Raw genomic sequence first — 18010 nt, 5'->3', positions numbered from 1 at the left:
AGTCTCAAGTTGTCTCGTTTGTAAAACAAAAGGATTTGTCCAGAGGATCTTAAAGGTCCCTTCAACTCTGAGTCTCTAATTTTTTCTCTACTCCCAAAGCCACCTCCATGACTTCTGTTGCAATGCTTTGTTGATCAGGGTCTCCTCTCGTCCAATCTGCCCCACACACAGCTGCCAAGCTAATTTTCCCAAGGAACAGGTCTGACTAGGCCACTTACACGAACTTTGGGTGTCTTATCACCTCCAGGATAAAATACAAACTCCAGACTGGCATTTAAGACCTCCCACAATCTGGCTCTAATGTACCTTGTTGGCAGCATCATTTCACATTGCTCCCTTTCAGGCTTTGTGCTGTGTGCTCAAACTAGACAGTCTATTAGCTCTTCCCCAAACTTGTTATCCTATCTCCAGCCTTGGTACATTTGCCCAAGCAGGTCTCCATCCCTCCTATCTCCACTCCTTCAACTTAGTGTCTCAGAATACTTCATGACTCAATTCAGATTCTACCTCCTCTGACTTTCTTAGCCTTGTATGGGTTGTATTTCCCAAGAAGGTAAGCATGGTACAGTGGATGGAGTGCTAGGCCTGGAGTCAGAATGACCTGATTGACTGTGGGATCCTGAGCAAGTCACTTAACTTCTGTTTGCCTCAGTTTCTCATCTGTCAAATGGGTGTAATAATATCACCTGCCTCCCAGGGTTGTAAGGAGGATCAAAGAAGAAAGTCATTGTAAAGCACTTAGAGCTACATAAATGATAGCTACTACTGTGAGCAATTATCTTTCTTTGTGGGTCAAGTAGCATAGTGCTTACCTCTCACTGGAGGAGGTACTTAATAAGAACTTGATTGAATGTTTAAGCTTCAGAAAAGCATTCAATTAAATTCAAGAAACATTGTTTTCTCTTTATTGTTGTACATAGAGCAGAGTTCCTACTGTTACTGACTGGGTGTGGCGTATACCTCAGCAGTACAAAACAAGGTGCAGCGGGCACCTAGCAGGAAATTGGGTTGGGAGACGTGGTTTTGGAGTTGAACCTTAAAGCCTAGGTCAGAATTGGACAGTTGGAAAGGTGATTTGTCCAAGTGCCCCAAGCCTTGCAGTTACTGTTGTTGGCAGGCTGACAGTAGCTTGTTGTTGGGGTTTGTCTTGTCTGTGTTCAGCTTTATAAACAACTGTATAGTGATTATAACCAGAGGATTCAAAGAATCCTCTTCTGTTGAGCACCAAGTGTGCGTTGTTTTGAGTGGCATTTTTCTCATCTTGGCTTCCTGTGTTTCCTTGTGTTGGTACCCACCACTGTCTTAGCTGAAGGTATCTTGGGCATGAGAAGAGTGCAGAAAGTGATAGAAAACAGTGAGAACAAAAGGAAGGGAGCCTTGGAATTAATCAGAGCTGAGCAGGAGGGCATGTCTGAGAAGAGACTTAGTTTTCATTTGAGATTTTCTTTGCATGTAAAAGGAAATAACAGTTATCTATTATTGAAAAATAACTAAAAACAGGTTCAGCTTATCGTTCTTGGGGAGCAGGCTTCCAGAGTGCTGTGCTGATTAGACACCAGAATTTCTTGTGGAGTTCTGCCTTGAAATTCCTGACTCATGGTCCTGACAAAGCCGCTGAACATGCACAGATTCCCAGAACCAGTGTCCATTGTATTCATTCCTACCCTTGCCCCCAAATGAATCCTCGCTGCAACAAAACTCACAGTCAGCAAGTATCTATTAACCACCTACTATGTGCCAGGCACTGTGCTAAGAACTGGGGTCATAAGTGCAAAGAATGAAACAACTCTACTTGAAGTGAGCTTACATTCTTACAGGGGAAGACCACACGAACATATAAAAAATATAGACAGCAGAAATAGACAAAAAAATCCAAATTTATACCAGCAAGTAGAGACAGTAGTTTAGAAGGAGGGCATTCACATTTAGGGAGAAATAGGAAAGATTCCACACAAAAGAAGATACTTGAGTTGCCATTGTAAAAGATGGCCAGTGACAGGGACCCACCTCTTCCAGAGGTGGCCCATAAAGTAAAGCTACTTTGGGGTAGCTTTAATTTTTTAGAAAGTTTTTCCTTTGATGTTTTGTTGATTAGCCTTGCCTGATTCTTCATGACCCTGTTGGGAGTTTTCTTGGCAAAGATACTGGCATGGTTTGCCATTTCCTTCGGCTCATTTTCCAGATGAGCAAACAAAGTTAAGTGACTTGTCCAAGGTCACACAGCGAGTAAGTGTCTGAGGCTGGGTTTGAACTTGGGTCATCCTGACTCCAGGACTGGCACTCTATCCACTGTACCATCTAACTACCCTAGTTTTTCCTTCCATCAACCCTAAGTTTACCGCTTGCAGATTTTACCTCTTATAGTTCTGGGAGCCAAGCAAAAGAAATCCAATACCTTTTTCATGGAACAGCTCTTCAGATACTTGGAAGAAACTACTGTGGGTTATTTAGGTCTTTTCTTCTCTGATTTTTCCCAGCTGATCTTTTTATAGCATCGTCTTGAATGTTTCTTCCATCCTCATATTCTTTCTCTGAGTTCTTCTTGGTTTATGAATGTCCTTCCTGAATACACAAAGGTTGGATTTTTAGCACGTTTAAATTCATATGCAAAGCAAATTTGCTGTTTGTGGAGTTTGGGCCTTTGTGGGGAGGGAATAGTTGACTATTTTATCCATTAAGATGATCATTAATAATGGTTCACATAGCACTTTGAGGTTTAGAGAGCATTTTTTTTACAACCACCTTGTGAAGTAAATAGTTACTTATTTTACAGATGAAGAAACTAAGCTTCAGAATTTCCTGTGATTTGTCGCAGCTAGTAAGTGTCAGATTTGTAGTGCAAATTCAGTTTGACTCAAGCCTTTCCCATATAAGGCTCTTGCTTCTCTCATTAGCCCTAGAGCTTTGGGGTCAAAAGAAGCACAGTCCATGGTCCAGCTGTGCTTTTACTTGGATATAAGAATGATGTTTCATTAGTAGTGGGAAGATGCTTTTTTGTTGACTCACCCAAATTCCCTCAATCAATGGCCATTGTGATCAAAGCCAACACAGTTAAGAGGCCTAGTTGAGTTTAGGATTATGTTCTGAAGCTATTATTAGTTCATTGCTTAGGGAACCTTATAAAAGAGGCAAAATCCACAAGTGGTCCATTTAGTGGCCATTGGATTGATTATCTTAGCCCTGCCACAATTGCATTTTGAGTGAGAAAGCCTGAGGTGATCAGTGCAGTTTCATTTGTGCTGCTGGCAAAACATCCTATAATGCTGAGTCAAAAGCATCTTTCCTTTTGAGAAGTACACAGACATATAGAGTAGCATGATCATCTTATACCGTTCTGAAGAAAATTTGTGGTACCTTAAGGACTTGCCAGTTTTTCTTTATACAGTTATATAAAACTAACCAGCAGATCCTTAAACTACAAGCTTAAGCTTAATCGTAACACTATCCTTCCACTCAGACTCACAAGCTAGGAGTCACCTTGAATTCCTCATCATCTCTTCCCCACCCCAAATCCAATCTGTTGCCAAGGCTTGTGGATTTCACCCCTCCAACATCTCTTGAACAGGCCCCCTCCTCACCTCCTTTGTGGACTGTTTCCATAGGCTGCTCATGGGTCTGCCTGCTTCAAAGCTCCTTCCATTGCCGTCCATCCCCCATTCAGCCACTGAAGTGCATGAACCTCAAGTCTGGCCACGTCACCCCCTCAATAAACTCCAGTGGCTCCCTATCGCCTCGTCAGTCAAATACAAAATGCTTTGACATTCAGAGCCCTTCATAACCCAGCACTCTTTCTCTCCTGCCCCTCTGCCCTCACCACCACCACCCTTCCAGTCTTCTTATACCTTCCTCTCTGACACATACTCTTCAATCCAGTGACTGACCTCATGGCTGTTCCTCAAGCAAGACCCTCCTCCTTTCATCTCAGGACATCTTCACTGGCCATCCCCTAGGCTTGGTATACCCACCCTCCTCAACTCAAGCTCATGGCTTCCCTAGCTTCTAACTAAAGCTACAACTAAAATCCCATGTTTTACAGGAAGTCTTCTCCGCCTCTCTGAATGCTAGTGCCTTTTCTGATATTTCCTATTTACCTGTCCATAGCACGTTTATATCGATTTCTTTACTTGTCTCCCTCTTAGATGGTAAACTCCTTGAAGTTAAGGATATGTCTTTTGACTATTTAGGGGTTCCTAGCATAGTGCCTTTCAACAGCAGAATGAATTTAGTATCTCTTCCATGCAAGGCATTGGACTAAATGGTTTGATTGGCTGGTTCTCTACTGCCAGATACATGTTATCTTGAGCATTCCTTCATCTTATCAAGCTCGTCACTCTGCTCTAAAAGGGAATTAGGATCCTGGCACGTTGGCTTTGGAAGAGACCTTAAAAGTCATCTCATCCAGCCCCTTATTAAATGAGTCTGTGGAGGCCCAGAGAGGTTATTTGACTTGCCCTACTTCACACAACTAAAGTGGCAAAGTCAGGGCTAGAGGCCCTGAGTTCCTGACTCTCAATCCAGTACTCTAACATTCCAACATTTCCTAAAGAATTCAGATTGTGCAAAATGTGGGGGCCCAAACGTCCTTTCAAGTGGTTTCCAAAGTAGAATAACCATGATGAGTTTTATGCTGTCTTTGAAAAAGACTCCCTTGTTTTCCGGCCCTCCTTGAGACAGCCTGGTGTCAGGCAAGAGGCCACCTGCTTCTTCCAAGCCACTTAACAAGGTGAGGGTGGTTTGGGTTTGTCAGGCATTGCTGAGGATAAGTAACAGTGAAGGTGACGGTAACAATAGTCTCTCATTGTCCAGGGAAGTCAATGGAAGCTGAAACTGGTTATAAAACAAAACAAAACATACAAGTGTGAGGTGATGGTGTAGGGAAAATGGAGACAGTTCTTTGCCAAACTCCACACGATGCCGCTTCATTACTCAGCTGTGGCAGTGTGTTTTGGGACTTTGTTGCCATCTCTCTTGAACTTCCCCTTCAGATTTGGCCTCAGTGTGGCTTGGGCTTTTGAGCTTCATGGCTTCTTTTCTTGATTATGACTATGGCTTGTTTGCATCTTAATTCTGTTCCCTTTCTGTGCTATCAACTTCTCCAGTCCCCAAAGCTTCAAGTGCCATGGACCCATTATCCAGGCCTGTGCAAACTGCAAACACAGGGAAGCCACAGGGCCCTTCCATCTGCTGGATAAATAAACTCTTTTTTTTTAATTAATAAAGTATTTTATTTTTTTCCGTTACATGTAAAGATAGTTCTCAACTTTTGTTTATACAAGCTTTACAATTTCAGATTTTTCTCCCCTCCCTACCCCCTCCCCTAGACAGCAGGTAATCTGATATAGGTTATATATATATATACACACACACATAATAACATTAATCCTATTTCTGCATTAGTCATGTTATAAGAGAAAAAAATCAGAGCAATGATGAAAAACCTCAAAATAAAAAAAAAACCCAACAGCATCAAAAACAAAAGAAATAGTATGGTTCATTCAGCATCTATACTCCGCAGTTCTTTTTTTTTTTTTTCCTGGATTTGGAGATCCTCTTTCATCAAGAGTTCCCTGGAAATCTTCTGTGCCATTGCATTGGTGAGAAGAATATAGTCCATCACAGTAGATCAACACTCAATGTTGATGTTACTGTGTACAATGTTCTTCTAGTTCTGCTCATCTCACTCATCATCAGCCCACGCAAGACCCTCCAGGTTTCTCTGAACTCCTCCTGCTCATCATTTCTTACAGCACAATAGTATTCCATTGTATTCATATACCACAATTTGTCCAGCCATTCCCCAATTGATGGGCACCCCCTCAACTTCCAATTCCTTGCCACCACGTAAAGAGCAGCTATAAATATTTTTGTACATGTGGGTCCCTTTCCCCCTTCCATGATCTCTTTGGGGAAAAGACCCAAAAGTGGTATTGCTGGGTCAAAGGGTATGCACAGCTTTATCGCCCATTGGGCATAATTCCAGATTGCTCTCCAGAATGGTTGGATCAGTTCACAGCTCCACCAACAATGGATTAGTGTTCCAATTTTCCCACAGCTTCTCCAACATTTATTATTTTCCTTTTTTGTCATTTTAACCAATCTGATAGGTGTCAGGTGGTACCTCAAAGTTGTTTTTATTTGCATCTCTCTAATCATTAGAGATTTAGAGCATGGATAAATAAACTCTTAATTAGGTACAATTTGGGAATAATATTGATCTAGTAGATGTGGGATTCCTAGTTTTTACTTATTACTATATTAATAGCATCTAGCAGATGTGGGATTTCATTAAATAGTTTTTACTTGTTATTACTTTACTAATAATGTGAGTATTCATTTCTAAGTTTAATCTTCAAGCAGAGCTTCATTGAATGTTTATGATATTAGAACAAGAATTGGCATCCTTCCTGAAGTATTTGGACTTAAGTATTTTGTTTCACTCATGAGTGAGAGAATGTTGAGGGTAGGAAGGTCATGGGTCAGAAGAAAAATTATGATAGTTCCCCCCTGCAGGAGGAAGTAGAAGTGGCTTTTGCAAGAGTTGGAACTAGGCCACACTTAACTGCCTACAATCCACTTCTAGCTGTGTAAGTACTGGGTACCTTTCTTATGGTACGTAGATCCCATAAGAAAGCAGAAGGCCTAGGCAGTAGATTTCAGTAGTTCCCTGAAAAATGTACATGATTTAAGGACAAGGCACACCCTGCACACTTATTAGCACCACTGGGTTGGAAGGGAGGAAGGAAACCAGCATTTATTAAGCACCTATTTCCATGCACCAGGCTCATCCTGTGTAAGAGAGATCTGCTAACAGAAAACACTCTGTAAACTTGAGCTCCAGATCTCCAACATCAGACCTTTGTCACCAGGGATAGTTGATGCAAAGATTTTTTTTGCCTTCTGTCCCTTGTCAACTATTGAATTTCTTCCCATTCTATAAAATACAACTCAAATGCCACTTCCAGGAACCCTTCCCATCTCTGCTTAGTTGGAAACAGATTTGTACTCTCTCTCAGACCAGTTGTAGCACTTTATATTGCACCTCTTTGAGGACACCTAACATTTTTTATTATAGTTCTATGCTGCGCGCGCGCGCACACACACACACATTCTTCACTAAGGGTAGTGGTCCAAAGTGGGTAATCTCAGCCTCTTGCCTTTCTAAGCATATCATAGTACAGTGCTATGGACACAGTAAGTGCTTAATTAGTGTCTGCTGAAAAGAAATTAGGAAAAGAGAGGATTTTAAGAAGACTTCTTTATTTTCTTTTTTAGGCTTGTTTATTTTCATTGCTACAAGTAGAGAGAAGAAACTATATGATACTGGCAATGTTAACCATTTAAAAAAATCTACAGGCTTGAAGTTTTTCTTCGAATGTATTATTTTAAATGAATAATATTGAGTAAAATGAATTAGCTCATAGTCTTTTTAGTACTTCAACAAAATACTTCTAAAATTGTCGATGGAATTGTGCAGTTCTGTGGCAGTCTGATCTGTGATTTCATCAGTGTGTGCTCTGCCTGCTCAGATGGTGACTCATCATTATATGGGACATTAGCAAAGATATACTTAGTTATGTTTTGGGGTACCCCTTCAAGGTGGAGTTTTGTCAAGGGATGGTTTTCCCTTTTAAAGAATTTTGGTTTAAGGAAGATTATAACCAAGAATAAACACCTTCAGCAAGCATGTCATTTCAGAACCCTTCCTATCCCAGCATTGTTGCAGTTAAAGCTTCACAAACTTTAAAAATCGTCCAAAGGAGCTTTTCTCTTGATCCAATGGTCTTCAGTGACTCTCTGAGCTAGTGAGATGTAGTGCAAGTGCTTTGCTCCCATTTTATAGAGGAGGAGACACCCCTCCAGATGTCCTTGGCAGCCCCCTTACCTGCCCCCGCTCCCTCCCCTCATACCTCAAGCTTAAAGCCAATCAGAAGGAAGAGTTTTACGTCTGTCTTTTCCCCCAGAGGAAGAAAAGAATCAACGATAGAAACCATGACCTTGGCTTCAGATTTCTAGGCCTAAGGTTCGTACTTGCATCCGTGCAAGATGAACTGTGCGAAGAATTGAATTTGACTTCATAGGTATCACTGAGACTTTAACTGACAGTTGAGATCCATGCCTGGAATATGATGCTGGAAGGATATCCCTTATTCAGAAGAAACAGGATAGCTTAAAGGGGACTGCATAGCATTGTACACTAAGAAGATGAGCTCAGGTGAAGAAATTCAGAAATTAGATGGGGAGAAGCATCTGAATGAAGATTGGTACAGACAGAAGCAGATGTGCTATTGTCATCCATATATACCATAGGTCACCTAGACAGGAAGAGGAAATAGTCTCGTTCAGGGAGTAAGTAGATTGCTGGCTAGGCACAGCTAGGCACATGTGGTTTGGAACTTACGTTTGCTCTCTCCTTAAAGTAGAGTTGTTGATCATTTCTTGGTTTGTCTTTGTGATGTTTTCATCCTTTAAAAGGGAGTGAAACCAACAAAGGAGCTTTTATTCTGGATCAGAGTCACACTGGCAAAAAAGACCTGAGTTCTGGGGTGGAAATGATGGGTAGATTAGGGGAAAATGTCTGAAATGAACTCTAGATTTTGGAAAAGCAGATTTTAAAGGACTTACAAGTAGGATTCAATGAACTAAAATTCTGTAGTGAAGTCAGTTCACCAGGGATGGGAAGCTCTTCAGAATGACATTTGAATATAGGAAAGTGTCAACTGTTCTGATGAGGAAAACAGGATTTGGATAAAAAGACTAATGGGGAATAATGTCCAAAATTCCTATACTCAGCATTATTTGAGATTGGCAAAGAATGCAAAGACGACATCGTTTTGTTGTGTTTTTTTAAATAATATTGGGGAAAAGAAGAAGATAGTAATAATTCTTTGCTATGTCTTTGCAATGTTGTCATTATTGTATAAATGGTTTTCCTTCTCCTCACTTCATCCTCATCAGTTCATACAAGTATTCCTAGGTTCCCAAAGTTGAACCTGTATATAGAAATCCAGGTGTAGGCTGATTGTCTGATGGCACTATTGCTTTCCTCGATGTGAACATTACTGCATTAGCCTTCTTTAGCACCTTCCTTGGGGCACTGAGAGGCTGTCATCAGTAGTAAAAGTTCAGCAGGCCCTTTCTTTTTCTTTTCTTTTTTTGGAAGGATATTAACAAAGGTGGGGTTTGTTGTTGTTGTTGTTGTTTGTTTTTTGTTCCCGGTAATGAGGGTTAAGTGACTTGCCCACGGTCACACAGCTAGTGTCAAGTGTCTGAGGCTGGGTTTGAACTCAGGTCCTCCTGACTCCAGGGCTGGTGCTCTATCCACTGTGCCACCTAGCTGCCCGCCAGCAGGCTAGTAAGAGTGACTGAAGAGTTTGATAAGAAATAATCTGATAAAATGATTCCATCAAAGAAAAGGGAAAAGGACCTATTTGTACAAAAATATAGCAGCTCTTTTTGTAGTAGCAAAGAATTGGAAATTGAGGAGATGTTTATCAATGGAGAATGGCTGAACAAGTTGTGGTATATAATTATAATGGGATGCTATTGTGCTATAAGAAATGATGAGCAGGATGGTTTCAGAAAAACCTGGGAAGACTTATATGAACTCATGCGAAGTGAAGTGAGCAGAACCAGAAGAATATAGTAACAGCAATGTTGTAAGGATAATCAGCTGTGACTTAGCTACTCTAATCAATACATTGATCCAAGATAATTCCAAAAGACCCTCGATGAAATCTGCTTTGAATGCATATTGAAGCATGCTTTTTTAAACTTTAAAAAATTTTTTCTTGTTTAATTTATTTGCATTTTCTTTTGCAATGTAGCTAATATGGAAATATGTTTGGCATGATCTCACATGCATAATCAAAATCAAAATTCTTGCTTCTTGAGGGATATAAGGAAGAAAATTTGGAAATCAAAATTTTTGTAAATGATTGCTAATTTTTTTACATTTAATTGGGAAATATTTAACAATTAAAAAAAAATTTAAGTGCCAAAGATAATTATGAAATAATGGAAATAAGAAAAGGATTAGGAAAGTGGATTTTGGAGAATGATGTTTATAGAATACTTGGAGCAGCCAGAACTTGAGGTTTCTGGGTCAGGCTTTTGCCTTATGCATCATTCTGGGAAATAATAAAAGATCATACTTATTCCATGCTCTGATTCATCGTCCTAGTCTGAGTGGCCAAAGACTAATTCAGTCAATGCCTGTAGTCACACCTGAGCTGAGTGGAAGTCAGAAGATTTGTGTCATTTCAACGATAGAATTTATTATCTTTGAGAGTTAAGAGCCTTTTATGATCTGAGACAGTAAAGATCTTACTGCTTTCAGATCACTGTCAACTTGGCTCCTAACAGAGCCATCCACAGGTACTATATTGGGAGATAATCTGGAAGCTTGTGTTTTTAGCAAATACTCTCGGCTGAGTTCCAAAGGGAGTTAGTTCTCTGGCACAATTGGTGGACAGCATGTCTTACGGAGGGGTGTGAGAGATGGTGTCTCATACCCTCCGTTATGAAATCTGCAGCTCTTAATTTCATGGGTGTGGTAGGTTAGCTCCTAGTGTAGAAACTTCTTCAACCTATGTGGTAACTAATAACATCAGAGATTTCTCAGGACAGAGTCCACAGTCACAGGGTTTAGGTTGTGTCTGGGGCAGGACTTGAACCCAGGTTTTCCTGACTCCCTGGCTGGCCCATCCTCAAGATACTCTACTGTACCACGCTGCTTTTCAAACGGGGTAGATCCAATGAGGAAGAACTAAGTCTGTGCCAAAAGAAGAGGGAAAGGCCGCAGAGGGGAGTGGACTGAAGAGAAAGCCCAGGACTAGGGGTTTGAGAGGGACCGGAACACTTCTCTGATCGTTCACAGTAAAATGAACACTTGGACCTGGGGCCAAATGAACAGATCTTTATTCCCCTTAGAGGGAGTACAAGATTCATGGACTGTGGGATCTTCTCCAGGCAGAGAGTGGTATTCTGGGTAAGGTACTCTCTTCCCTTGCCCCCTATGGCTTTTGGTGGCAACACAGTGCATTACTGTGCTCAAGGAACAGAAAATTTCCATTTCGCACCCTGTTTTCTTTATTTTTAAAGTTAAGCCATTCATTCCTGCATGTTTCTGAAAGCATGGGAATTGTTTAACAATTCCTAGAATCCATTTCTTTATTTAGGGGCATGTTTTGGTCACTGGGGCTAGAACCAGAGTTCAGGAGAGATGAATGATTAGAGCATAGCTTTTCTTACTCCATTTTCAATAACAATAACTCATTTAAAAGCACCTTGCAGTCCATCCCATAATACAGTGCCTTACTTGTATTATTTATCTGCTTCAGGCATAAGCCCTAATACTTATACAAAAGTTGTCATATGTTGTTTTAACATTCATGACTTAAAATAAATTTAGTATCACTTTAAAAATTATAATGTTTCACGTAATTTTAAAAAATATATAGGTTTTTCTATGTAAATATAATGACCAAGCATGGGGACAAAATTGAGAAATTTCACAACTATCTACAGCATTGAATATGCTTTGAGACAAGGCAAATGTGTTGGTTTTGCTGAACTGTTTATGTTCCATATTGGGTAGGGGAGGAAGGAGAAAAGAAAGAGGTTTTCTTATCAGTTTAAAGTGCTTCCTAGAGCCCTCTTAGATTGAGATTCTCTAATCTTCTCCCCCTCATTTTACTGATGAGGAAACAGACCCAGAGAACTGAAGAGATTGACCCAGCTAGGTGGGCAGTGGGTAGAGCATACTTATTAGCCACATGAATTAAGCTCTGTCTACTTCAGTTTTCTCTTCTGAAAAACAGCACCTACCTCTCAGAGCTATTCTGAGGATCAAATGAAATAATATTTGTAAAGCACTTTGCAAACCTTAAATGCTTTATCACATGGGTAGTAGAGCTTGGATGTAGGCCCAGGCCCTTTGATGATATCAGAAAAAGATTCAGAACATGGAACCTGAATGAATGGTGGTGCCCATTAATGAGACTAATGAAATCAGAAGTTGAGAGGCAAAGATGGTAAACACCAAGTTTGAGGGGCCAGAGGAAGGGATGGTTGTGTGGACTTCGGTTGCATCTTTTGGCCAACGAAAGTAAAAATCTTTCTAAAGCTATACGAAGGAAGCGGTGCTATTTTCTAAGAGTAAAAAAGATATGCCTTCCCTCCCTTACTTGCTTTGAATCTTGGGAAAGATGGCTGTTAACTTTCTAAATGTGCATTATGGTCCTTGAACAGGTGTTTGGTGTAACAGCTAGACGTGTCATGTGCTGTCTTGTAGTCATTTACAGTGTTGTGTGCTGGTTCCATGAGCTCACCCAGACTCTACACAGAAAGAGTTCCAGAACATTTTCAACATTTTCTTTCTAGGACTTAAGTATTTTTTCATTTGTGCAAAGACCAGTTCTTTTTTCAGTATTCATTTGTGTACCCAGAGATCTACTCCCTATGCTGTTGTATGGTCTGATAAAAATAGGCACAAGCCCAGGGAGACTGTTCTAGTTCTCTGTGGGCTACACTTCTTTACTGCTTGTCCCAGAGCCATTAATGCTATTAATGCCGAAGCAGGCTGGCTTATGAAAGGGCCAGCTCAGAAGTGGTGAGCTTCCCAACTGGCTTTTCTCTCCCAGGGGGCAGTGGACAGCCTCAGTAGAGCAAACTGAGGGAGAGAGGGAAGGAAGTCCAAGAAGAGTCTGCGCTTGTTGACAGTTGTCAGTAGAGAGTGAGAAGGAGGGAGACCATGGACAAGAAAGGAAAAAGCAACCTTGACCTTGAATTTCCCTTCCTTTACCTCTCTGGAATCGGCACTTACATAGCCTGGGGACTCCTTCCTTTCCTCTCTGGCCAACTCACTTGGAAACGCACCCAACCTCCTTCATCTTTCCTTACTTTCATTTTGAGACTCCCTCAGTTGAGCTGGCCCACAGGACACTGGGACTTCTCTGCCCCCAAAATGCACGAACTGGCCCATTTAGGTTTGTGTAATTGCCTCGGCTGGTAGCTTCCTTTTCATATAGCGCTAGAAAGCCTCACTTGTCCAGAAGCTGATTTCCAGCCGTCTTAATATTTGAAGGCCTTTGTAGAAAAGTGATTGGCCCGCACTGAAGACTACTTGAAATAAAATTGAATTTGCTGATAAGCCTAGAGCAGCCAATTAGGATGGGTAGCTGCTAAAGCAGGAGTTTCTGAGCTTCTGTTTTCACCGACCTTTAACTGAAATGTACCATTCCCCCAATTATTCATCAGTTTCAAAGAAATTCTGAAAAAGGCCCCCAGGCTACTGGAGGGGGAGGATGACACTACACCCCCACAGGGAACCCAACCCACAGCTAGAGGCAGGATGGGAGTAGTAGCAAAGGCCTCCAAGAAGAGAGCTCCCAGCTCCCCTTGCCACCTCCTGGCCTGAGGGGGAGCCAGATGACCCTGAGGCCCTAAGAAAAGTTACCTCACACACAACCACACCATGTGTTCTGCAGCAATTTACATGAACAAATGGTTAATTTTAGAGGATGTGTTTGTGTGTCTTAAAAAAGATAAATTTCAGTTATAAGAAAATTTTATTTGTGTGATTCCTTGATGGTAGAAAAATTAGTGCTGTTATTTTAATTCTATGTCATTTTCAAATGAAAATAATGGCTAATCACCAACTTTGTATCTGTTTTTCCTGTCTTGTATGTTTACATGCACATATGTACATTTGTATGTATAGATATATGATATTTTGGTGCCAACAGTTTCTATTTGGGGCTGATAGGTTTGGAATAGAACCTTAGAAATGTTCTAATTAAAGTTTCCTTACTTTAGAGGTGTGATTTTTTTTTTTCTCCCCCAGTCACACAGTGGCAGAACTGGGGCAACATGACTATTTTCTTTCCAAATTCCCAGTTAGGAGCCAAACTGACTGTCACTTTTAAGTGGTAAGATTTTAACCATCTAAAATCGTAAAAGGCTCTTACTCTCAGACGTAATAAATCCTATCTTTGAAAAGACACAAATCTTCTGGCTTCCACACAGCTCAGGTGTGACTACAGGCATTGGCTGATTCAGACTGGGATGATGAATCAGAGCACGGAATAAGCATGATCTTTTATTATTTCCCAGAATGATGCATAAGTCAAAAGCCTGACCCAGAAACCTCAAGTTCTGGCTGCTCCAAGAATTCTGTAAACATCATTTCTCCAAAGCCCACTTTCCTAATCTTTTTCTTGATTCCCATTCTTTCATAATTAGCTTTGGGATCTCTTTATCAGATTGTTTCTTAGCAGACTCTTCAGTCACTCTTAGCCAGACCTTCCTTAGAACTGGCCTGCTGAGCTCTTACTATTGAAGACAGCCTCTCAGTGCGCCAAGGCAGCTGCTAAAGAAGGTTAATGCAGTAATGTTCACATCCAGGAAGGCAATAGTGCCATCAGCCTAGGACAGCTGTGTAGGAAATGGGTGGATTCTGTTAGAGAAGAGAAAGCTTGGTTGGAATATGTGTTGTCTGAAATTTGAGTGATTATCTTCATAAACATATTCTATGTTCCTGAGCCTAGAATCAATGGGAGATGGTGACAAGGCGGAAAACTGTTAGCTAAAAAGAATAATTTAAAACTTCTTAAGAGCTCAAGTGAACTTTGTTCAATGGTCAGCTCCTCGTCTCTAGCCATGTTCAGACATTGTCTGCGTCTGTCAGAGGCCTTCTTTCGTCATGACTTTGTAAGAGTCCTCCTTCTTGATGATACTTACTGACTGCTACTTCAGGGGCTTGTGATTCCTCTTCTATAGTTATTTCTAAATAGCTCCAGGATTCTACAGTAATTCCTAAACAGGCTATCCAGACCTGCCCCCACCCCTTCCTCTTTTCCTCACAGGGTAGAATATGAAATCCCAGACAGTCGGACATCCGCTTTTACGGCAGGCTTGAGGAGAGCAGGGCAGGACTTTAGGACACAAGAAGCACCCTCACCTTTACTTGTGGAGAGAGGAAAATTTCTCTGGTAAAATGGCTGCCAAAACAGCGCCTGCCCTTTCAGGTTGTATAGATCAAAGCTTCTTGTTTGGTTTGGTGGGGCTTGGAAGGTTAAGTGACTTGCCCAGGGTCACACAGCTAGTAAGTGTCAAGTGTCTGAGGCCGGATTTGAGCTCAGGTCCTCCTGAATCCAGGGCCGGTGCTCTATCCACTGCGCCACCTAGATGTCCCTATCGAAGCTTCTTAAACTGGGGGTCATGAAAAATTGGGCAGTAAATGTTTGAGTTGTACGCTTATTTTATATACCTATATACCCGGGGTCACCAGTGGGAAAAGTTTCAGAGGCCCTGCTGTCGATCCCACCGTGATGACAGCACCACCCAGTATCCCCAGAAACTTTGTCTGTGAATGGACAGGGCCTTCGTGTCCTTCCTTTGAGGAGCCCTCACCATTCTGCTCGGAAGTGTACGTGGTTTCTCCATAAGCTTTACTTTGCTTCCATCTGTTGGGTAGTCATTGTAATCTGATTCAGTGTTCTAAGAGAAAATTTTTACAGGTGTTTACTTTACTTGATGTTAAATTAGATCCTCTTAATTCTAGTCCTTCTGTTAATTATTTCCTGTTTATCCTGATTATAGCTTTGTTTGTTGTCTCTGCTTTGATTGTAAGCTCCTTGAGGGCAGAGACTATCTTTTCCCTCTTTTTGTATCCCCAGTGCTTAGCATAGTGCCTAGCACATAGTAGCCACTTAATATTTATTGATTAATTGATTGCTTGACCATGCACATTTTCTGGTGTGATAAAATTCCATGCTAGGAGATGTGCTAAGATAATTTCATTACATGTAATAATTGACGTCGCAAGGAGAACGTCATGCTTCTTTGTTAAGCCGGTGCTTGTTAATCAATGCTTTATTTTCCAATTCAACCCAGTGAGAAAGCCTTTACATAAAGACAGAACATGGTGATCCAGCTGTGGTTGTTACTCAGGCTTATGTTTGTGTGGCACAGTCTGGGCTGCTACTTTGATTTTTACAGCATGCCCATTCGCAGGTGAGAAAAGTCATGTTAGTAGTAATAGAGCCTGAGAGAATGAGAACTCCAGGCTCCCGGACATAGGCTGCTCTTGGAGATTGTAACTGTGGGAACATTTGAGAAAGGCGAATATAGAGGCAAGGGACAAGCAAGCGTTTGAGCTCCTTTCTCTATACCTTCTGTTTTCTCTTTCACAGGTGTCAGCTGTGATGCATGTTTAAAAGGAAATTTTCGAGGTCGAAGATACAAGTGTTTAATTTGCTACGATTACGATCTTTGTGCATCTTGTTATGAAAGTGGTGCGACAACAACAAGGCATACAACTGACCATCCAATGCAGTGCATACTAACGAGGGTAGATTTCGGTAAGTCACAAATAATACCATTTCTAGTTGTTGTTGTTGTTTGTCCTTCAATATTGAAGAGGACCCCGACATCATCAGGGTGATGTCATGACTTGCACTGAATTGGATTAAAGTGAAGGAGGACTGTGCAAGGTCACCAACCTCACTTTCTCCTCCAGAGACATATGGGTCAGGACAACAGGAGATGGCCTGGATGTTTAAAGCAACTGGGGTTAAGTGACTTGCCCCAGGGTTACATAGCTAATAAGTGTCTGAGGTGAGATTTGAACTCAGATCCTCCCGACTTCAGAGCCAGTGCTCTGTCCACTGTGCCACCTAGCTGCCCTTGGATATGGTTTGCCATGGAGGAATTTTAGGAGCAGGTGTGTGACTAGACCATCTGCCACTTCCCTGGTTGACTCCATGCCTGGAGGGCTCGTCTTCCCCTGGCTTCCTTCAAGACTCACTTCAAATTCCACCTGCTCCAGGAAGCCTGGTCCTGTTCTCCCCTGCTGGCCCTGTCCTAGGTCCCCTGCGCTTACCCTAGCTGTGTCTTGTGTTGTCTTCCTCAGCAGAAGGGGAGATCTTTGGGAGCAGAGGCCGTTTTGGGTGTCTGTGTTCTCCATCACCGGGTAGTGCCTCCTCACATGGAGTAGGTTCTTGAAGCCCTGTTGGTGGAGTGACTGGCACTGAATGGTGAACATTTGGTGCTTTATTTAGGGTTTAATTTCCTGCAGTGGAGCATGGGTAATGGCTGACCTGTGTCTCAGCCCATCTCCCGGATGTCCCACTGAATATTCTGACAGAACCTCCAGCGTAACATGTCCCATAGTGGACTCATCTTCTCTGCCTCGCAGTTCCTGTAGCCGCCATGCTGCTGGTCACCTGGGCTCAAAGCTCTGAATGGCAAAGGTGCCAGATTCTGTTGGACATACCTGCTTGCTCTTCACCCCTCCCGCCTTCTTTCTGTTCCCAGAGTCACCACTCGGCTTAGATCCCAGCCTTTTCTGAAATAGGGTATTGTCATATCCTCATTCAGCAGGTATGAAGTGCCTGCTCTGAGCCAACTCTGAGTTTGGAGATGGGGATACAAGTACAAAAACAAAACGCTCCTTGCCCTCGAGCTTACAGTCTACTGTGGGAGGTAATCTTTTCACCTATAAGAATATGAAAAATTAGCATTTGTGAAATTACCACAAAATAAAGACAAAGGGACAGGTGCAGGAGAGGCTCCATGGGAAGTGGCATTGACGTTGGCTTTGGAAGGAGACTAGAGATGCTGAGGAATGGACGACAGCTCATACCGAGGCAGAGAGACTTGGGGTGGGTGTCCTGCCTGAGGAGCAGCGAGGAGGCTAGTGTGGCTGGACCATCGAGTGTGTATAGGAGGTTGATACAGAATAAGACTGGAAGGGTAGGTGGGAGCCAGGTTGTGAAAGGCTTTAAATGCCAAACAAAGGCATTTGTAGCAGAGAGACAGTGGGAGGAAGGAAGTCGCTGTTTGGAGGCACAGACAAGCAGGGTGAGGCTGCGAACTCAGATGGGCCTGCTTGAGTGCCCAGGTGGCAACAAAGGTGCCATGGAGGTGAGATTGGTAAGATCTGGCAATCAGGAAGATGTGTGTCATAAGAGAGAATGTGGGAAGTCTAAGATAACTCTAAGTGGTGAAT

General features: G+C 42.0%; 1 protein-coding gene across 2 annotated transcripts in view; it reads left to right on the top strand.

The window, feature by feature from the left end:
* The window catches only part of KCMF1 (potassium channel modulatory factor 1), a 112520-nt gene that overhangs the window by 54474 nt on the left and 40036 nt on the right, over window positions 1–18010 (top strand). The window contains exons 1-2 of one of the 2 annotated variants that reach the window (XM_043984016.1): window positions 10967–10987; window positions 16194–16361. In XM_043984016.1, the coding sequence (XP_043839951.1) occupies window positions 16331–16361 (31 nt within the window). In that variant the 5' untranslated portion in view covers window positions 10967–10987; window positions 16194–16330. Of the gene's footprint in view, window positions 1–10966; window positions 10988–16193; window positions 16362–18010 lie in introns of those variants that run through there. The other variant, XM_043984015.1, reaches the window with a different exon arrangement.

The sequence above is a fragment of the Dromiciops gliroides genome, chromosome 2 (assembly GCF_019393635.1).
Source record: "Dromiciops gliroides isolate mDroGli1 chromosome 2, mDroGli1.pri, whole genome shotgun sequence".
NCBI classification, from domain to species: domain Eukaryota; kingdom Metazoa; phylum Chordata; class Mammalia; order Microbiotheria; family Microbiotheriidae; genus Dromiciops; species Dromiciops gliroides.
Note: the sequence above shows the minus strand (reverse complement) of the source record. Positions and strands in the feature narration are given on the sequence as shown.